At 47.0% G+C, this 20721-nt stretch overlaps 3 protein-coding genes and 1 long non-coding RNA gene across 6 annotated transcripts in view; 3 read left to right on the top strand and 1 right to left on the bottom strand.

Moving 5' to 3' along the window:
• Positions 1-2039: 2039 nt before the first annotated feature.
• On the top strand, positions 2040-6839 carry RPP14 (ribonuclease P/MRP subunit p14). 2 transcript variants are annotated; one of them, XM_069736649.1, is made up of 6 exons: positions 2040-2135; positions 4594-4699; positions 4771-4855; positions 5267-5343; positions 5928-6006; positions 6138-6839. In XM_069736649.1, the coding sequence occupies exons 2-6, from the start codon at positions 4608-4610 to the stop codon at positions 6192-6194; spliced, it is 390 nt and encodes a 129-aa protein (XP_069592750.1). In that variant the 5' UTR covers positions 2040-2135; positions 4594-4607; the 3' UTR covers positions 6195-6839. The 2 variants fall into 2 exon arrangements, with proteins under 2 accessions (XP_069592750.1, XP_069592751.1); XM_069736650.1 differs by lacking the exon at positions 2040-2135 and adding an exon at positions 2168-3859 and having other exon boundaries at positions 6138-6273.
• Positions 6207-6839, top strand: HTD2 (hydroxyacyl-thioester dehydratase type 2). Its single transcript, XM_069736648.1, has one exon. It carries the CDS (start codon positions 6207-6209, stop codon positions 6696-6698), a length of 492 nt encoding a protein of 163 aa, XP_069592749.1. The 3' UTR covers positions 6699-6839.
• A 76-nt stretch (positions 6840-6915) lies between these two features.
• Positions 6916-10867, bottom strand: LOC138647570 (uncharacterized). Its single transcript, XR_011315001.1, has 3 exons — positions 10820-10867; positions 8551-8828; positions 6916-7105 (listed from the first exon to the last, which is right to left on the bottom strand). It is a non-coding gene; the product is annotated as an uncharacterized lncRNA (long non-coding RNA).
• Positions 10868-11021: 154 nt separating this feature from the next.
• The window catches only part of PXK (PX domain containing serine/threonine kinase like), a 57251-nt gene continuing 47551 nt past the window's right edge, over positions 11022-20721 (top strand). For both annotated transcript variants that reach the window (XM_069736644.1, XM_069736646.1), the window contains exon 1: positions 11022-11176. In XM_069736644.1, coding sequence (XP_069592745.1) covers positions 11075-11176 — 102 coding nt within the window. In that variant the 5' untranslated portion in view covers positions 11022-11074. The remainder of the gene's footprint in view (positions 11177-20721) is intronic.

Below are 20721 nucleotides of genomic sequence, written 5' to 3'. Positions count from 1 at the left end.
TGTGGGGAAATCATACTGTGTGTGGGGGAATGTACTGTGGGGACATCATACTGTGTGTGGGGGAATGTACTGTGGGGAAATCATACTGTGTGTGGGGGAATGTACTGTGGGGAAATCATACTGTGTGTGGGGGGAATGTACTGTGGGGACATCATACTGTGTGTGGGGGAATGTACTGTGGGGAAATCATACTGTGTGGGTGGAATGTACTGTGGGGAAATCATACTGTGTGTGGGGGAATGTACTGTGGGGAAATCATACTGTGTGTGGGGGAATGTACTGTGGGGAAATCATACTGTGTGGGTGGAATGTACTGTGGGGACATCATACTGTGTGTGGGGGAATGTACTGTGGGGACATCATACTGTATGTGGTGGAATGTACTGTGGGGGCATCATACTGTGTGTGAGGGGGAATGTACTGTGGGGACATCATACTGTGTGTAGGGGAATGTACTGTGGGGACATCATACTGTGTGGGGGGAATGTACTGTGGGGACATCATACTGTGTGTGGGGGAATGTACTGTGGGGAAATCATACTGTGTGTGGGGGGAATGTACTGTGGGGACATCATACTGTGTGTGGGGGAATGTACTGTGGGGAAATCATACTGTGTGTGGGTGGAATGTACTGTGGGGACATCATACTGTGTGTGGGGGAATGTACTGTGGGGAAATCATACTGTGTGTGGGGGGAATGTACTGTGGGGACATCATACTGTGTGTGGGGGAATGTACTGTGGGGAAATCATACTGTGTGTGGGTGGAATGTACTGTGGGGACATCATACTGTGTGTGGGGGAATGTACTGTGGGGAAATCATACTGTGTGTGGGTGGAATGTACTGTGGGGGCATCATACTGTGTGTGGGGGAATGTACTGTGGGGAGATCATACTGTGTGTAGGGGAATGTACTGTGGGGAAATCATACTGTGTGTGGGTGGAATGTACTGTGGGGGCATCATACTGTGTGTAGGGGAATGTACTGTGGGGACATCATACTGTGTGTAGGGGAATGTACTGTGGGGAAATCATACTGTGTGTGGGTGGAATGTACTGTGGGGGCATCATACTGTGTGTAGGGGAATGTACTGTGGGGAAATCATACTGTGTGTAGGGGAATGTACTGTGGGGAAATCATACTGTGTGTGGGTGGAATGTACTGTGGGGGCATCATACTGTGTGTAGGGGAATGTACTGTGGGGACATCATACTGTGTGTAGGGGAATGTACTGTGGGGAAATCATACTGTGTGTGGGTGGAATGTACTGTGGGGGCATCATACTGTGTGTAGGGGAATGTACTGTGGGGACATCATACTGTGTGTAGGGGAATGTACTGTGGGGACATCATACTGTGTGTGAGGGTCATTGTTGGGAGCATGAAAGTGAAACTGTACTGTGTGGCAGCACTAATGGGCTTTACTAGGATCAATATTTTGATGTGTCCATATATAAAGGACCCAGCAGTTAGGAAGTGGCTTAATCTAAAAGTAAAATTGCCGTAGCATGGTACACATTAGTATCTATCGTCTTGCAAACTTTGGAGGGCTGTCCTGTGTCTTAATAAAGCAACTCAACAGAAGTGGACACTTGATCTGGAGTAATTTCAGGAGGCCAATATTTACAAATTTGCAAATAATATAAAATATGCAAAATTTAGCAAATCTGAGCAACCTTTTCTGTTCTAAGGCTATAAACATCTGTTTCTCTATCAACCTGTAATCTGTATTTATACTGTATCCACATATTGGACCCTGAGAGGTAGACAGACAGATACGCGCTGCTCTGACCGAATATTACGCTACGTTCTCTCTCGTTACGACTTCCGCTCCTTACTCTATTTGTCCGCTAGAGGGCGGTACACTACAGTCTTTGACTTCTGTGTTTAGGAACGTTAAGAACAATGTTACAGTTCCCGGGGGAAAAGTTTACACAGCGCACAGAAGAGAAGTGCATACACGCTTGCTGTGATGTCTCCACGTTAGGCGCCATTTTGGCTGAGACATAATTTGTCGTCTATGCGTTTTGGTCTTCTCAAATATGGCCGCTAACCTAATCAGTTTCTGAATAGTCTTGTAGGGAAACATGAGGTCACAGACGCTTGTGGGCTTCATTGCTCCGGGGAATATGCCGGTGAGTGCTGGATTACGCGTGGCTTTAACTGTATAGAAGAGACTCAATTATTTATTAATGCAAGTGGTCAGTCAGGTGCTTGTGCTCCATTACTGCTGCTGTCTGAAGTGTTACTCCTAATAAAAGGGGATGTTCCAAGACCTATGCCTGGTCCTTACGCCATACTGCGGCGTGGCAATGTCATAGTGTTGGGGTCTTCTGCTCTGTGCCCCCCACTATGTGTCCAATAGAGAGCTGCACAGTTAGACATGCTGCGTCATGTGAATGGACGCCATGTCGGACTCTTTACTTCCATAAAACTCAAATACACAGAAAGGTTTCTGCCTGGTGTCTGACCTCCACCGATCTGATATGTATGACCTATCCCTTTAATATCACAACCCCTTTAATATCAATCCCTTTAATATCCGACTGTTATGGGCCCCGCCGGCTGTTCATGAGTCGCACAGAATCAGAAGGGATTTTTATTTTTGTTTTTAACCTAAAGTTTAAAGTTTCAACCGGACATAAAATCATTCCCGGGGGCGAGGGAAATACTTGGGAGTACAATTGTGAAAAAAGTCATATTTGATGAATCGTCAGAAAATGTGGGAAATAAAACCCTTGCCCGCAACGACGAAAATAAAACGGGCGAACACAAAAGTTACTTTAAAGAAGGTGAAAATTTAAAGAAAAATTCCAAAACCTAAACTCAAAAGTGCAATGATGGATTGAGCCCGGAGAGCACGAGCCGAGACCCCACAGCTGCTCCGCACACTGGACACTGCCGGTTTTGGTACTGCAGCTCCTATGTTCTGATATTGATGACATGTGAGTGAATCGGGGGCTCTATGAAAGCTTAAAGGGAGTGTGGCGGCTAAAGCCCCCCTCCCCCCCAAAAAAAAACATTACTTGCAGGGGGATTATAGCTACTCCGATGACTGGAAACGAGCAGCTGCTGGGAGAATATAACTTCATTTTCTTCATATTTTTTTTAGTGCATAAAGGCTTTGATTCTTACACTTAAAGGGGTTGTCCACGACTTGGAGAACCCCTTCTCGATCACTAGGTTCCCCCCCGTAACAACAGCTGTACTCGCCTCATGGGGACACGGACTGAGGCAGCTCGTTTAATGCATCGATATGTTATAAAAGGGTGAACTATGGAGTGTAACTTCAGTGACTCTTACTTTTTGGATATTTGGTGATGAGCGCAGACTTTTCTTTTTCTAGATCTATCCTGTTGGAGGGCAGAGTTTCGTCTACATGACCATTCGCAGTGTGAAGCCTCATCCTGAAAGGATAGCCCCTAGTAGGGAGTATGTGGCTGCTCTAGCCGCTGATAACCAGGAAACGCCGCACATTTCATATATCGCCTGGATCGGCCGGCTGCATGTGGATGAGACTCTGCCTCCCCTTGGTGGCCAATGGCTACTTAATTTTCTTTTTTTAAAAATGTGCAGACGTTGGCCAGGTGGGCAAAATTTAGGCTGCGTGCAAACAGCACTTATTATGGTCTTAATCTACAGGACTTGCAGAGTAAGGAGAACGGCTAATAATTAGGGATCTTTCAGGTAATCGTCTGATGTTTGGATCGCGATCTGAGATCAGGCTGATTATCACGGACACCTGAAACAGCCCTTACAGCGATCTATGGCGCAAATCACTGGTGTAGTTCATTGGAGCCCAGACAGGGGTCACCAAAACAAAAACGCGCGTCGGAGGTGGTCATTACGGAGCTCATTGGTCAGTAGCAGGGCGTGTGTTATAGATGTGCGGCACTTACAGAGGATTTCCGGTTTTGGAAACCTCCTGTTCCCATGCGCAGTTTAATCACCCCCCACCCCACCCCCCCAAAAAAAAACACAAAACCTCTTCCCACACTCACCCTCCCCAGGTCCAGTGCTGAGTCACAATCGCTGCTGTCATGTCGACAGTGCTGCAGTCAATAACTTAGCTGATCGGCTCATTATGTCAACTTGGGCAAACTCTCTACGCTCACTGATTATCTGCAGCGCTTTCTAGGAGACATCAGCACTGCAGGCAATAACAGGCACAAGGAACAGTGGCGGAGACTCAGTGTTGGACCTGGGGAGGGTGAGTTAAAAAAAAAAAATTTTTAAACAATTTGCAGCAGGGGCAGAAGTTTTCCGAGACTGGAAGAATACCCCTCTATACACTGCATGCTCTTATCTTTTACCTTTTATGTATGCATGTAATAGTCATGCTTAACCATTAGATGTCACCCATATCCTTTCATATGCAGTATGTGTGTGTGTGTGTGTGTGTATATATGTATGTATATATATATATATATATATATATATAATTTTTTTTTTTTTTTCTTATTTTGCTATTTTATTTGGGTTTTCTTTAAACTTTTTTTTTTTTTTAAATATTCCATGTGCAACGTACAACTAAGCAGGTCTGTTCAAGCAGTCACCAGTGGTGACATCTACGTTCTTCTCCTCTTCTTTAAGCTGAATGTATAAGCATGGAAGATAGACCCAAACCTGCAGAAGCCACCACGTACCAGAGGATCGTGCAGAAGAACTTCTCCGAGTATCATTACTTGAAGACTCAGCTGTAAGTATCTATAAAATCTCCTACTACTCAAACTCTACCGCCGCATGTAACGGACTGTGTATTATCTACAGGGTCTTTCAAGACAAGACCCCGAAGATTTCTGCAGCTCAGTTCAAGTCATTGATTCTCTCGGCATTGAAGGATTTGCACGGAGAGGTAATATACAATAAACTATTATTTCTGACGAACTAAAATCAGTTAATAGAAAAAAAAGGATTGGATATGCCGAATTTCTACATGCCTCATCCTAGGTTCTCAGATGTTTGTGGCAGCAGCGTATTCCTCTCTCTCCATTCAGACAACACACCGCTTCAGGCAACGCTCACACTGAGGTTTTGAGGTCCTCTAAACTTTAATTTTTTTTCCCCCTGAGCATTTTTTTTTTTAAATCCTTTTGATTTGAGCAGATTGTCTCAAAATTTGCTATAAAGATGCGACATTTTTTTTTTTAAATTATTTTTCACCAGTTGTTTTCGCAAAACTTTTTTCAAGCAAAAAAATAAGACCTCAGAGTTTTGTTGTACATGGAAAAAGATTAAAAATTGCACATTGTGTCCTTGTTCTCAGGTCGGAGCTTCCTTCCCGTTGGACCTGTTAAAATTTGATGAAAAGACCCTGTGCGCCATACTGAGGATCAAGAGCAGGTAAGTAGCTGTGGCCAATGGGTAAAATATAATGGGTGTAAGTCAAGGCGTAATTAGTATATTTCCTGTCTGTATATGGAAGACGCTAATTATTTACTTAGACGTCATAGAACAGAATTTTGGTTTATTGGTTATTTCCTTCCAAAAAGCAAAATTAAGCATGGAGAGGGGAGGAAGTAATCCGGGTAGGGTGGAGAAAAGCAGGCTATAAACAAGGAGGAAAACACAAGAAGAGGAACTTGGTGCAGGATAGAAGCTGTGCTGATATAAGAGCAGTGAAAACAGCAGAGCTCACATCCAGCCTATATTACTGGGAGAGACGCTCCCACATGAGAAATATCTGAATTTTGGATCAGTCATAAAAATGAATAAAAGAATGAATCTTGCAGACTTAAACTTAACAATTTTATTATCTTAAAGATAACAACTTGCATGTGAAATTCATTTTCCGCGTTAAAAGGTTTCTCTGGCCTTTAGTGTTCTTCAATGCAGCTGTTCACACAGTCCTGTGTATAAAGCCATATAATAATCTACATTCTTTTTTTTTTTTATCCGTATTTGTTGAATGTGATCTCTTCTTACAGTGGCCTTGTGAAGCTGTGGACATCTCTGACCCTGCTGGGACAATACCAGGGCCTGCAGTGCAGCGTTCGTGTGTTACAGGTAAATTCCCATGGAGCGCGGATCTGGTGACCATGTCTCCGCCAGCGATGCATGACCGGGGCAACTTGTTTTTGTAGTCTTGCTGCATAGCTGAGCAACATGTTTGCCGTCTTCTGTCCCTTCTCCATCAGACATCACCTTTCCTGTTGGCGTTGGCTGGTAACAGCAGAGAACTAGTCCTGGACTAGACGTTCCTCAGGATGCTCCATCACTTGGTCACCGGTGGAAGATCTTTGGCCGTTTCCTCAAACCTTTCCATGTTAAGTTGCTTCAGTAATCACACACGGAAGCTGTCGCACCTGCAGGTAGGGGACAGCGCCGAGATCTCCAGGACCTTCACTCAGAAGGACGTTAAACTCTTCTCGGAGCTGACTGGTGACACTAATCCTCTGCACCTCGATGAGACTTTTGCTAAGAACACAAGATTTGAAAAACCCGTCGTACATGGGGTCCTACTCAACGGCCTGGTGTCTGCCGTGTTGGGCACGAAGCTGCCAGGGGACGGTTGTGTGCTCCTTTCCCAGGACATTCGCTTCCCGGCACCTCTCCACGCTGGGGAAGAAGTGGTAGCAAGAGCACAAGTGAAGGCGCTAAAGAGATCATTGGCGTTCATCAGTGTATCTTGTGTAGCCGCTAATGGTGGCCGGACCGTCATGGAAGGGACGGTGAAAGTGCTCATTCATGGCCACTGATCAGAGTGTAAGACTTTGTATGATATTCTTTAAGTTTAAGATTTTGCTCGATGTGCTTCGTTGACCCAGAATATTGGCGTCTAATATAATAATAATTTTGGTTATTTTTAATTGTGTAGTAAATATTCACTCATGACTGAATTACTGTTGCAATTCCTGGTGTGAACGAGGGTCTTCAGACCCGAACCAGCAGAAGTATACGTCTATATACTGCCATTATATCGGATCATGAGACTTGCAATTGTCGCTGTAATAAAGAGGGAAAAAAATTACAGCTGCCATACTGTAGTGTGAACCTTCCCCTATCGCGAGTTTTAAGCCTTCACCATTGCCCACCTGCTCAAGTGCATCCAACCATATGCGGCATCATCAAAACTCAGCCTCATGTGCACAGACGGCAAGTTGAACTGTGAGGATCAAGACGCAACAGAAGACACATAAGGGGGGGGGGGGTAGAAAAGCGCAGGAACTGAAGAGTCAGTCTGGGGATAGCAGCAGCGTTTGTTATTGAACTAATCCAGAGGAAAGTTTGTAATGCTTTCAGCAGACAAAGGGTTAACAATAGTTAAGTAAATAAGGCAGCACACTGCAGCGCCAAAACATGCAAACTTGAAAACACAAAATTTGAACTGCATTACTGCACTAGAAATATGAAAAATGAGAGCTTTTAGCGCATAAAAATGGCCAATTTTATGTGTACCTGGTAGCCTCTTTACGGCATCTCTCTTATACCAGGTCCTACGCTTGCCTTACCTCGCTGAGAATAAACGTCTCCATCTGAATGGGTACATGTGAAACCTCTTCCTAGACTAAAATTCTCTCTCTCTGTGGAGGGGTATTGGACCTGCTGTAATTAAAACACCTGAAGCTAGGAGGTGGAGTGCACGATCAGAAGGCTAGAGGGTTAACAATAGTCATGAGCAAATGTGCTCGGATAATGTTTGAGTCCCCGTGGCTGCTTGTTTTACAGCTGCAACACGTGGGGATTGCCTAACAGCCGTAAAACATGCAGCCGCGGGGACTCGAACATATTGTCCGAGCATGCTCACATAACACCTTATCCCAGCACGTTCACTCATAAAACAATGGAAGCCACCGGTAGCAGAGATGAAGAGACAAACTTTTTTTTCTTTATGGGGATGATATACTGTGATGCAGGATTAATAGTAATGTGAACAATCTCCAGAAAGGAGTTTGTTATGCTTACAGCAGGCGAAGAGTGAGCTGCAGGTCCGAGCCAGGAAACAAATGTAGATTGTAAGAGCAAACAGAAGTTTGATGAAATGATACCAGATCAGTAACCTGGTGGAACAAACTCCAAGGTAACAAATGCAAGGCTTACATCACTCAGATACACTCTTCAGTCAGATTTAATTGGCCTTGTGTGAGGTCACTGGAGTTCACCAGATAATGTGAGTAGCGGCAGCCATAGGTGACCGGTATGTGACCGATCACACTTAGAAAGCGGTCGGTAATCAACAAAAATATGGCTTTTCTTCCCGCATCACCACTGAACTCAGTCGAGGGGTTCAAGAGAGGCCTGGATGTCTTCCTGGAGCAGAACAATATTGTATCATACAATTATTAGGTTCTGTAGAAGGACGTAGATCTGGGGATTTATTATGATGGAATATAGGCTGAACTGGATGGACAAATGTCTTTTTTCGGCCTTACTAACTATGTTACTATCACTGTAATATCTGCATAAAATAATTATTTTGCCCATTTTCAAACTTGTTCTGTCGCTTCTGATCCAACACATCCAGCATCTCCTTCTCCAAATGGTCACAGTTCTTCCTCTTCGGTATAGATTAACAAATGACCGCCGCAGTCATGATACAGTGTTACTTACCTTTGCGACTAGTGATTGCCTGCAGCGGTCACATGCCCATCTGGACTGGACTGAACAGAAAATGCCGAACTCAACAGTGGGAAATCAGTATTGGAGATGAAGAAATAAATGGGTAGGACCCAGGTCAGCAGTCGTTGATCTGTCTCCTATCTTTTGATCAGCTGGCCTGATAGGATGCCACTAATCAGAAGAGGAGCTGCGGGTGCCCACTAAGGGGTTACTGGACGTGCGAAAATTAATGGGAATTTCTAACTCTCTCAAATGTACCGCAAGATTGGCTGGAAGAAAAAAAAATAAAAAGATTGGGCATGTTAAAATGTCGACATGCCTGATCCTTTCCAAGGATAATGCTGCTGCCAAAGGAGTCCAACAGCTGGAATTTAGATACTCGCATGCGGAGCTGGAACTTGAATTTCTGGGCCCAAATGTAGTTTTTTTTCTTTTAACATGACTCTCAGGTATCATCGATCAGTCGTATCACTCATGTGCCATCATAAAGCTTTATTGCTACTGCATCATATAAAGAGGTATACACACACATATAAAGAGGTATACACACACATCGTATAAAGAGGTATACACAAAGAGGCACACACACGTCATATAAAGAGGCATACACACAAAGAGGTATAGACACGTCATATAAAGAGGTATACACACGTCATATAAAGAGGCATACACACGTCATATAAAGTGGTATACACACGTCATATAAAGAGGTATAGACACGTCATATAAAGAGGTATACACGCATCATATAAAGAGGTATACACGTCATATAAAGAGGTATACACGTCATATAAAGAGGTATACACGTCATATAAAGAGGTATACACATCATATAAAGAGGTATACACACATCATATAAAGAGGTATACACGTCATATAAAGAGGCATACACGTCATATAAAGAGGTATACACACATCATATAAAGAGGTATACACGTCATATAAAGAGGTATACACGTCATATAAAGAGGCATACACACGTCATATAAAGAGGCATACACGTCATATAAAGAGGTATACACGTCATATAAAGAGGTATACACACGTCATATAAAGAGGTATACACACGTCATATAAAGAGGTATACACGTCATATAAAGAGGCATACACACGTCATATAAAGAGGTATACACGCATCATATAAAGAGGTATACACGTCATATAAAGAGGTATACACGTCATATAAAGTGGTATACACACGTCATATAAAGAGGTATAGACACGTCATATAAAGAGGTATACACGCATCATATAAAGAGGTATACACGTCATATAAAGAGGTATACACGTCATATAAAGAGGTATACACGTCATATAAAGAGGTATACACATCATATAAAGAGGTATACACACATCATATAAAGAGGTATACACGTCATATAAAGAGGCATACACGTCATATAAAGAGGTATACACACATCATATAAAGAGGTATACACGTCATATAAAGAGGTATACACACGTCATATAAAGAGGTATACACGTCATATAAAGAGGCATACACACGTCATATAAAGAGGCATACACGTCATATAAAGAGGTATACACGTCATATAAAGAGGTATACACACGTCATATAAAGAGGTATACACGTCATATAAAGAGGCATACACACGTCATATAAAGAGGCATACACATCATATAAAGAGGCATACACGTCATATAAAGAGGTATACACGTCATATAAAGAGGCATACACGTCATATAAAGAGGTATACACGTCATATAAAGAGGCATACACGTCATATAAAGAGGCATACACACGTCATATAAAGAGGCATACACACATATAAAGAGGTACACGTCATATAAAGAGGTATACACACATCATATAAAGAGGCATACACATCGTATAAAGAGGTATACACACATCATATAAAGAGGCATACACACCATATAAAGAGGTATAGACACGTCATATAAAGAGGTATACACACACATCATATAAAGAGGTATAGACACATCATATAAAGAGGTAAACACGCATCATATAAAGAGGTATACACGTCATATAAAGAGGTATACACACGTCATATAAAGAGGTATACACGTCATATAAAGAGGTATACACACATCATATAAAGAGGTATACACGTCATATAAAGAGGTATACACGTCATATAAAGAGGTATACACACATCATATAAAGAGGTATACACGTCATATAAAGAGGTATACACGTACAAAGAGGTATACACACATCATATAAAGAGGTACACACTTATATGACTAGTAGTAAATGCTGCTGACATCTGCTTACTCCATAGTGAGTGACATGCTGCGCCCCCTGCAGGTTCCGCTCCTGTAGTGCACGTCTCCTCAGCACTGACACTCGCTCTGCCCCTCACAGTCATTTATCCCTTATTACCACGCCCTTCCGTGTAAGCCACGCCCACCCCGATGGCAGCACCACCTTTCCCCGCCCACTTTGACACCGTCGCTCCACCCCGCGCTCCTGGCCCCGCCCCTCGGCACTGCCGGGCCTGCGCTCAGTAGTCCGCCTGCCGCCGCCGGGATGGCGTTCATGGAGAAACCGGCGGTCAACAAGCTCCTCCTGGATGACACGGTCCCGCTCACCGCCGTCATAGAGGCCAGCCAGAGCCTGCAGTCACACACGGTGGGTGTCTGCGGCGTGCAGAGACTGCTGTCCGTGCCATGTACCCGGTCTCCGGTGTATGTACCGTGTGCACAGCCCGGGGGCGCGAGCACGGACATGTGACCTGGATATAGGAAGTGTCAGTACCGTGTGACGTCACAGTGCGAGCGTTATATGCCGGGTGTCAGTACAGTGTGACTGGGCGCTTACCTGTGTACGGTAATGAGCGCTGTGCCAGATTACCCTCTGTAGATGTGCCGGACTCTGTGCTGTGCCAGACTACCCTCTGTAGATGTGCCGGACTCTGTGCCGTGCCAGACTACCCTCTGTAGATGTGCCGGACTCTGTGCCGTGCCAGACTACCCTCTGTAGATGTGCCGGACTCTGTGCCGTGCCAGACTACCCTCTGTAGATGTGCCGGACTCTGTGCTGTGCCGGACTACCCTCTGTAGATGTGCCGGACTCTGTGCCGTGCCAGACTACCCTCTGTAGATGTGCCGGACTCTGTGCCGTGCCAGACTACCCTCTGTAGATGTGCCGGACTCTGTGCCGTGCCAGACTACCCTCTGTAGATGTGCCGGACTCTGTGCTGTGCCGGACTACCCTCTGTAGATGTGCCGGACTCTGTGCCGTGCCAGACTACCCTCTGTAGATGTGCCGGACTCTGTGCCGTGCCAGACTACCCTCTGTAGATGTGCCGGACTCTGTGCTGTGCCGGACTACCCTCTGTAGATGTGCCGGACTCTGTGCCGTGCCAGACTACCCTCTGTGCCGTGCTGGACTCCCCTCTGTGCCGTGCCAGACTACCCTCTGTGCCGTGCTGGACTCCCCTCTGTGCCGTGCCAGACTACCCTCTGTGCCGTGCCGGACTCCCCTCTGTGCCTGACTCTGTGCCGTGCCGGACTACCCTCTGTGCCGGACTCTGTGCCGTGCCGGACTACCCTCTGCGCCGTGCCGGACTACCCTCTGTGCCGTGCTGGACTACCCTCTGTGCCGGACTCTGTGCCGTGCCGGACTACCCTCTGTGCCTGACTCTGTGCCGTGCCGGACTACCCTCTGTGCCTGACTCTGTGCCGTGCCGGACTACCCTCTGTGCCTGACTCTGTGCTGTGCCAGACTACCCTCTGCGCCGTGCTGGACTCCCCTCTGTGCCTGACTCTGTGCCGGACTACCCTCTGTGCCTGACTCTGTGCCGTGCCGGACTACCCTCTGTGCCGGACTCTGTGCCGTGCCGGACCACCCTCTGCGCCGTGCCGGACCACCCTCTGCGCCGTGCCGGACCACCCTCTGCGCCGTGCCGGACCACCCTCTGCGCCGTGCCGGACCACCCTCTGCGCCGTGCCGGACCACCCTCTGCGCCGTGCCGGACCACCCTCTGCGCCGTGCCGGACCACCCTCTGCGCCGTGCCGGACCACCCTCTGCGCCGTGCCGGACCACCCTCTGCGCCGTGGCGGACCACCCTCTGCGCCGTGGCGGACCACCCTCTGCGCCGTGGCGGACCACCCTCTGCGCCGTGGCGGACCACCCTCTGCGCCGTGGCGGACCACCCTCTGCGCCGTGGCGGACCACCCTCTGCGCCGTGGCGGACCACCCTCTGCGCCGTGGCGGACCACCCTCTGCGCCGTGGCGGACCACCCTCTGCGCCGTGCCGGACCACGCGCCGTGCCAGACTCTGCGCCATTCCGGACCATCTGCCGTGCCGGACCATCCGCCGTGCCGGACCATCCGCCGTGTCGGACCATCAGCACTGGAGGAAAACATAACTCCTCACCTACCAGCAGAGATCAGCACCGCACTGCTGGCTGCTGCTCCCCTCCCTGTGGCCCCAAATTATTTTTTGTCTATAGTTTTATATCAGGATAGAGGGGTTGTTATGCGGTACGAGCGGTCGGTTTTACCGTTACCATTTTGGGGTCCGCACTGTCTGATCTCTTCTTCCATTATATTGGTAGATTAAATTACCAAATTTATTTACGGTACATTTTTCATGTTCTGGAAAAGGAAGATTTCAATTTTTATATAGATTTTTTTTTCAACTTTTTTTTTTTTTTTTTACACTTTCTAATTTTTTTACATTTCCATAAGTTTTTTTTAATTTTTTTTTTTACTTTGCTTTTTACAATATCTATAGGGTTTATATATGTGTTATTTACACTTTCTATAAGGTTTTATTTTATTTTTTTTTTAAACTTTTTCCATAGATTTTTTTTCTCTCATTATATTCAATAGATATACACACACATTTTTATTTACACTTTCTATAGTGTTTGTCTTTTTTTTTCCATTATTTAAAAATACATATAGAAATATTTTTATTTACACTTTCTAGTGTTTTTTTTTTTTACTTAGTTTCTTTTTACAATATCTATAGGATATATACACATGTGTTTTTTACACTTTCTTTGTTTTTTTTTTTAAATTTTTATTCCTTTTTCTATAGGTATTCTCTATTATATTCTATATATAGTATATACTTTTTATTTACACTTTCTATAGTGTTTTTTTTTTCCATTTGTCTCTATTGGGGACTTGAACCCTTGAGCTCTGTAATATTACCGAGTATTGTAAAGCCCCCGATCTCTTACAAGGAGCCCATAAATATAGAAACATGGGGGACACTGGGGGTCCTTCGTGGTAAGTCGTTGGTGTTAGGTTTTGTATGTGGACCCCGTCTTCGTCATCAGCCTAGTGCCTTTGTCAGGACACAGGCGTGAAAGGGTTACGCTCTCACAGCAGACTGGTGAATAGGGGGGCTATGGGATCTTTGTGTGGACGGACACTGTGGGGGGCTTCCTGCGCATTATTTTCTTACAGAGCTGAATCTTGTGCCTTGTTCGGCCCTACCATTAACCCATTAATGTCCACTTGTGATAGCGGGAAGAATTCTCATTCATTACAGCACGGCGACTTTTAGAAATATTCACACCAGGATTGTCGAAAAATTTGTTTGGTAAAGTAAACTTTATATTGTTTATTTCATCAACACTGATCCGAAATGCCGTGAATATTATTTTGGGATTTTTTATTTATTCATTTTTTTTAATCTCGGTTCTCATTATTCTGATCTTGAAATAAAGTCATAAACTTAAATAATAAGATTCTTGTCTCCTTCAGCGGCCACTAGATGGAGCTCATCCTTGACTTTTACTCGTGGAGGCCGCAGACTTAACTTTTGGATGTCGGTCCAATCAGGACCCTGACTTCCCAGGAGCATGGCACCGCCCACATGACTCTTCAGTGGTAATTGCGCACACTACTTTATAACTTAATTTTACCCTTTACACCTTATGCCACAAGACACTGGAGGGAATCTACCAACAATGGGACCAGTCTTAAAGGGCTGTGCGCGGGAGAACGGAGCCATCACTTGCTATACATTTTTTTATTTTTTTTTCTTACCTGGTGTAAATGCCGCCGTTCTCCTGAATCCGGCGATGTCTTTCTTTTGGTCCTGCGCCTCTGCGTTCCTGAGATATGGCCCTCCTCTTCCCTATGTATAAATCCAGTTTTGTTAGCCAAGTGGGCGTGCACTTAGACTCCTCTATGGGTGTCACCCATTTGCCTAACAAAACTAGATTTATGCACAAGGAAGAGGAGGCCATATCTCAGGAACAGAGGGGCGTTGGAACAAAAGAAAAAGGGTAAAAAAAGGCATATCTATTGAAAGTGACAGGTCCCCTTTAAGCTCGTGCCCCTTAATAAATTTGACTGAGTCATGTCTGTGCCTTTAAAATAAAATTTGAGCTGTTTTAGAAACCGTGTCCTGATCCCAGCGATCAGCTGTGATTTGGGGGGGGGGGGGTCACTGTAACAAGTGTTCATGTTCCCTGCAGCGCCACCACTGGTGAAAAGAGAGCATTACACAATTCCTATTGAAATAAAGTTGTTCTGGAATGCTTGGATGTGCCACTTCCCCCTCTTTCTAGCCCTGACCGAGGGTCTTCATCAGGACCCCAGTACCGAGGGTCTTCATCAGGACCCCGAGACCGAGGGTCTTCATCAGGACCCCGAGACCGAGGGTCTTCATCAGGACCCCGAGACCGAGGGTCTTCATCAGGACCCCGAGACCGAGGGTCTTCATCAGGACCCCGAGACCGAGGGTCTTCATCAGGACCCCGAGACCGAGGGTCTTCATCAGGACCCCGAGACCGAGGGTCTTCATCAGGACCCCGGTACCGAGGGTCTTCATCAGGACCCCGGTACCGAGGGTCTTCATCAGGACCCCGGTACCGAGGGTCTTCATCAGGACCCCGGTACCGAGGGTCTTCATCAGGACCCCGGTACCGAGGGTCTTCATCAGGACCCCGGTACCGAGGGTCTTCATCAGGACCCCGGTTCTGATGATGCTTTTTTTTTGGATCAGGTGACGTTTCCCGTTAGATTAGATTGTCCTCATGTGATACAGCAGAATGAAGTCCGAATCTGAGATGACAGCGTGTCTTACCCTGTGACTGGAGCAGACTGTATGGATATTGCAACATATCCTCCTATGTGGCGGGTGAATACCGCCATCGCTGACACACCGCACAATACATAGTAACTGTAACAAGCGCTGTGGAAGGGTTATGTAACTCCGAGTATAAGAGGAGCAGGAGGTGTGAGCCGCTCTGGCACCATTATGTCACTGTAATACCTTAGTCACCCCCTCCCTTCTTAAAGGATACGGTCACCTTTGATCACCATGTTAAAGCTGACATGCTAAAGTTAAATGGGGTTGTGTCATCTTGTTAAAGGAAACGTGTCATCATATTCCAACCACATCCATCATGAATCAGTGGATCAGTGCCAGGTATGCTTAACTAGAAGGCTGCGGAGCATCAGATAAAGAAAGCTGAGCTGGGGCTATACCTGGTCTGTCCCTAAATGAACTGGTACGGGGCGAGGAGAAGCTAACCAGGAACTGCATCAGGTTGGGCCTCATTCACACGTCCGTGTTTAACCACATACCTGAAATAACTGTAACAGGGTCATCAGTGTTCATTATTAGTATCAGGGTGTCATCCACGTGTCCGTCATTGCCCACCGCGCATCCGTTTTTACCATCAGGGTGTCATCCCTGTGTCCGTTATTACCATCAGTGTGACATGTGACTGAGTCCCCGGTCAGTTTTTGCGTTATTCACCTTTTTTTTTTTTTTCTGCATTTTTTTAGGCAAATTTTCAGATGCTTTTCACAGTACCAGCAAAGTCCATGAAAGTCTGAGATTTCAGAAATCTCATGCACACATATAGTTTTTATCATCAGTATTTTGTGCCTTTTCTTGGTTTTCGCGTAATAGAGCATCTCATTTATTTCAGTGTTTTTTCAGCGTTTTTCAGCGTTTTTCACCCATTGAAACCAGGGTGGTGAAAAACGCTTGAAAAAACGCAGGTATCAAGTTACTGCTTTTTAGTGAAAAAAAAGCAAGTACAGCAGTATGTGAAACCCATTTGTTTTTGTGATTTCCCAGGTTTACCATCTTGTCTTGGTCACCTGAGATGGCAGTTTGGATTAGTACAGTTTAATTAAATTAGTGATGCCTAAAAAAGTAAACATTGGCTGACCAAGGTTTGTGATTGAACAATGCCTGCGGCTGACCATGGTGTGAGATTGAACAATGCCTGCGGCTGACCATGGCGTGAGATTGAACAATGCCTGCGGCTGACCATGGCTTGAGATTGAACAATGCCTGCGGCTGACCAAGCCGTGAGATTGAACAATGCCTGCGGCTGACCAAGGCGTGAGGTTGAACAATGCCTGCGGCTGACCAAGGCGTGAGGTTGAACAATGCCTGCGGCTGACCAAGGCGTGAGGTTGAACAATGCCTGCGGCTGACCAAGGCGTGAGGTTAAACAATGCCTGCGGCTGACCAAGGCGTGAGGTTAAACAATGCCTGCGGCTGACCAAGGCGTGAGATTGAATAATGCCTGCGGCTGACCAAGGCGTGAGATTGAACAATGCCTGCGGCTGACCAAGGCGTGAGATTGAACAATGCCTGCGGCTGACCAAGGCGTGAGATTGAACAATGCCTGCGGCTGACCAAGGCGTGAGATTGAACAATGCCTGAGCAACTCCATGCCAGACCAATGTGAAAGTAAACAGTGTCTTACAAATTCAATGCACTGACAGGGTCTTGGGTAAATTATTCCAGACCAATTCACCTCCTTTAGCTTTTACATTTGTATGTGTATTTTTTCATGAACATATGTCTTGCATTGGTGGCCTGTGTTCATGCTTCTATGGTGGAATAACAAGTTGAGGAAACTTGCGATAATGGGGCAGTATCAGTAAAAAGGACGGCAGGACTAACATTCCAGCTGGGATCTCGCCTGACACTTTTATGGTACTAGTAGCGTCTCATCCTGCAGTGCGGCACTGATATTACAGCAATATACTACGAAGACTGATGATGGGGTGAAGCGCGTGGAGCTGTGTTTTCCAGACTTTCTGGAGGAGAAATGCAATGAGCTGTGGAAAGTCAATATTGGCGAGCTGCGACGTGTCTGCGGTGTATTGACCTTCGCTCTTCTGCAGTTATGATACTTGACCTTGATACAACTTGATTTATCTCTATGAGCAGCGAGTTCTCCCCCGGACCGGCCGTGATGCTCAATGCAACGTTTGCCACATTTTCCAGCTCGTTCTCTCCCGGTCTGATGACAGCAGCTCTTTGTGTTCCCTTCCATATTCGTGTTTGTGATCCGGCTTTTCGGCGAAGCGCACAGCTCTCCTTTGTCTCAATTGTTCTCCTGTTATAACAGAACTTTACTTGTAGATTGGCACTTACCCGGCTTAATGACAGCGGAAGAGACTTGTGCATGAACTGGGGAACGCAGAGCAGTTATTGAAAATGGTGGACAACGAGTGAAATGAAAGGGGTTGTCACAAGTTCACAGTGTATGGAGCCCGGCCACTGGAGTGCACTGTCTACTGGCCGTTTTCAGGTTTCATTTTTTTTTTCTTGCTACATAAATAGTGTTACTCACCTGTCCTCACTCCAACACCGAGCTCTGGTTCATCCTTCCCCTACAACCGGCTCTCCCTGTGCTTATCTGTGCCATTCCCTGTGATGCCCTCATCAAAGGCAATTTAAAACTGGCTCAGGAGGCTGTGCACTGCCTGAGTATTCAAGTGCAGTCTGCTGCCACATGCCTTCTAAGGCTATGTTCACACTCTGCAGATTCCACTGCGGATTTTTCCGCAGCAGAATTGCAAAATCCGCAGTGAAAACCCATCGCGGTTTTTACTGCGGATTTATCGCGGTTTTTACTGCGTTTTCTTCTGCGGATTTTCATCTGCAGTTTTCTATTGGAGCAGGTGAAAATCCGCAGAAAAGAAGTGACATGCTGCGGAATGTAATCCGCAGCGTTTCCGCGCGGATTTTTCTGCAGCATGTGCACAGCGTTTTTTGTTTCCCATAGGTTTACATTGAAATGTAAACTCATGGGAAACTGCTGCGGATCCGCAGCGGTCAAATCCGCTGCGGATCCGCAGCAAAATCCGCAAAGTGTGAATATAGCCTTAGGAGTCAAGCAACACTCCTCACTGGGGCCCAGCCGCCCCTCTCGCCCGGGGCCCAGCCGCCCCTCTCGCCCGGGGCCCAGCCGGCCCCTCTCGCCCGGGGCCCAGCCGGCCCCTCTCGCCCGGGGCCCAGCCGGCCTCTCTCGCCCGGGGCCCAGCCGGCCCCTCTCGCCCGGGGCCCAGCCGGCCCCTCTCGCCCGGGGCCCAGCCGGCCTCTCTCGCCCGGGGCCCAGCCGGCCCCTCTCGCCCGGGGCCCAGCCGGCCCCTCTCGCCCGGGGCCCAGCCGGCCCCTCTCGCCCGGGGCCCAGCCGGCCCCTCTCGCCCGGGGCCCAGCCGGCCCCTCTCGCCCGGGGCCCAGCCGGCCCCTCTCGCCCGGGGCCCAGCCGGCCCCTCTCGCCCGGGGCCCAGCCGGCCCCTCTCGCCCGGGGCCCAGCCGGCCCCTCTCGCCCGGGGCCCAGCCGGCCCCTCTCGCCCGGGGCCCAGCCGGCCCCTCTCGCCCGGGACCCAGCCGCCCCTCTCGCTTGGGGCCCTGCCGCCCTCAGGTGCTAGAGTCCTATCCAGCCACCAGCTTCTACTATCTGGTGCTGTTCATACTATCAACTCTGCTGCATTAAAATACCTGCCCGCCTACTTGTCTCTGCTATTCCAAGGTGTTGTCCGCACCCTCGTTTTCGAGAAACAAGTTTCCTGATTGCCTACTCAGCTCTGCTGTTCCTATGCGCTGTCCCCACAGCTGTCTGCACATTTGGCTCTGCGTATCCCGCTCTACTGGTCCTCTCTGTTCCACATACTGTACGGTAGTCTTGATCTGCTGCATCATCACCTCCGGTCTGTGCCGCTCACCCTGACTTGCAGCATAGTAAATCCACCTAAGCCGCTGATCCCATAATATATAGATAGTATAGTTTACTACACTATTCAGACCTGAGACATCCAGTAAAAATAAAATTGTACATTTTTTTTAAATGGGAGCCCAGTATAGTGGCATTTGCAGGACTTCAGATGTACGGTGAAACGTGAACACCATCCGAGCGTCAGCGGACGTCCTGATTGGCTGCAGTCCGTCTCTTTATGTAGTTTTACTTCTCCCGGAGAGGATGTGTTTGTACTAATTCTTCCAGGAAACTTTTCTTTTAGCAATGAGTAGCAGAAGTTGTGGTGTCGGCAGAGCTGTTTCTATTGCCTGTGACGTGAAGGTGGGTGAAACAGACCTGACTCCGGCAGTGCCATGGGTTCACCACGTGGGATCGGCTGCCCACTCCCTAGCGTGTTACTTCTCACTAGGGGGGTGCAGCTTCCTGTGAGGTTCCTGGAAAGCGGCACATGTGCTCTGAATAGAGCGTCTTCTAGAAATGCCCTTTAATGTTGGAGGGCAAAAAAGCTCTGCTATTGGGAACATCTGTGCTGTGAATGCTGAGCACAGTTTGGCTTATTTATCCCAGCTGTAAACATACAGAAGGATTTAACATTTTCTAGTGCACTGCTTGATGTCTAGTTACCAGCCACCTCTGCTGTCTGAGTGGCCGGTTTCCTAGGCAAGGAGCGCCCACCACTAGCGGCCTCAATGCCTTAGCTTAGAGCTTACAAGTGATGCTGCGGCCAGCTTCAGCGTCTCTGCACTTCTCCAGTGCTGCAGAGGCAACGTTACCTCTGCAAGCAACCCGAACGGGCGCTCAATTTGAACCAACCATGCCCCGGTCTGAACTATCAATCTTCAGGAGTGCACTATCCCGGGGAGGTAGAGGAGCAGTGCACTCTTGAAGAAAGAAGCGGAGAGCGCACATTTCAAGGAAACCTGTCGCAAGGTTTTACCCTTATTAACCATTAAATGTGCTAAATATTGCAGTTTAGCAGTGAATCTGCGCATGCGCATCTTAATAACTTTCATTGTGAGCATACGCTGATCCAAAGGGAGACCAATAGGCATATGTTTTTGCATGTTAGGATTTCCCACCAGGGATTGCAGAGGATAAACTACATCAGTGCTGAATAGCCTACCTACAAGTCATGTCTTATGACTAACATACTCCACCTCCTAATTTCACATTTAGATTACATTTTTCTT

Source organism: Ranitomeya imitator, chromosome 8, assembly GCF_032444005.1.
Source record: "Ranitomeya imitator isolate aRanImi1 chromosome 8, aRanImi1.pri, whole genome shotgun sequence".
Classification (NCBI taxonomy): Eukaryota; Metazoa; Chordata; class Amphibia; order Anura; family Dendrobatidae; genus Ranitomeya; species Ranitomeya imitator.
Note: the sequence above shows the minus strand (reverse complement) of the source record. Positions and strands in the feature narration are given on the sequence as shown.

What these genes read in the sequence shown, in the direction of transcription:
- RPP14 (XM_069736649.1), top strand. Translation starts at nt 4,608, where the DNA reads ATGGAAGATAGACCCAAACCTGCAGAAGCCACCACGTACCAGAGGATC. An exon ending in ATACTGAGGATCAAGAGCAG is followed by an intron (nt 5,344 to 5,927) that starts GTAAGTAGCTGT and finishes CTCTTCTTACAG; the next exon opens with TGGCCTTGTGAAGCTGTGGA. An exon ending in GCAGCGTTCGTGTGTTACAG is followed by an intron (nt 6,007 to 6,137) that starts GTAAATTCCCAT and finishes CTTCTCCATCAG; the next exon opens with ACATCACCTTTCCTGTTGGC.
- HTD2 (XM_069736648.1), top strand. Translation starts at nt 6,207, where the DNA reads ATGCTCCATCACTTGGTCACCGGTGGAAGATCTTTGGCCGTTTCCTCA.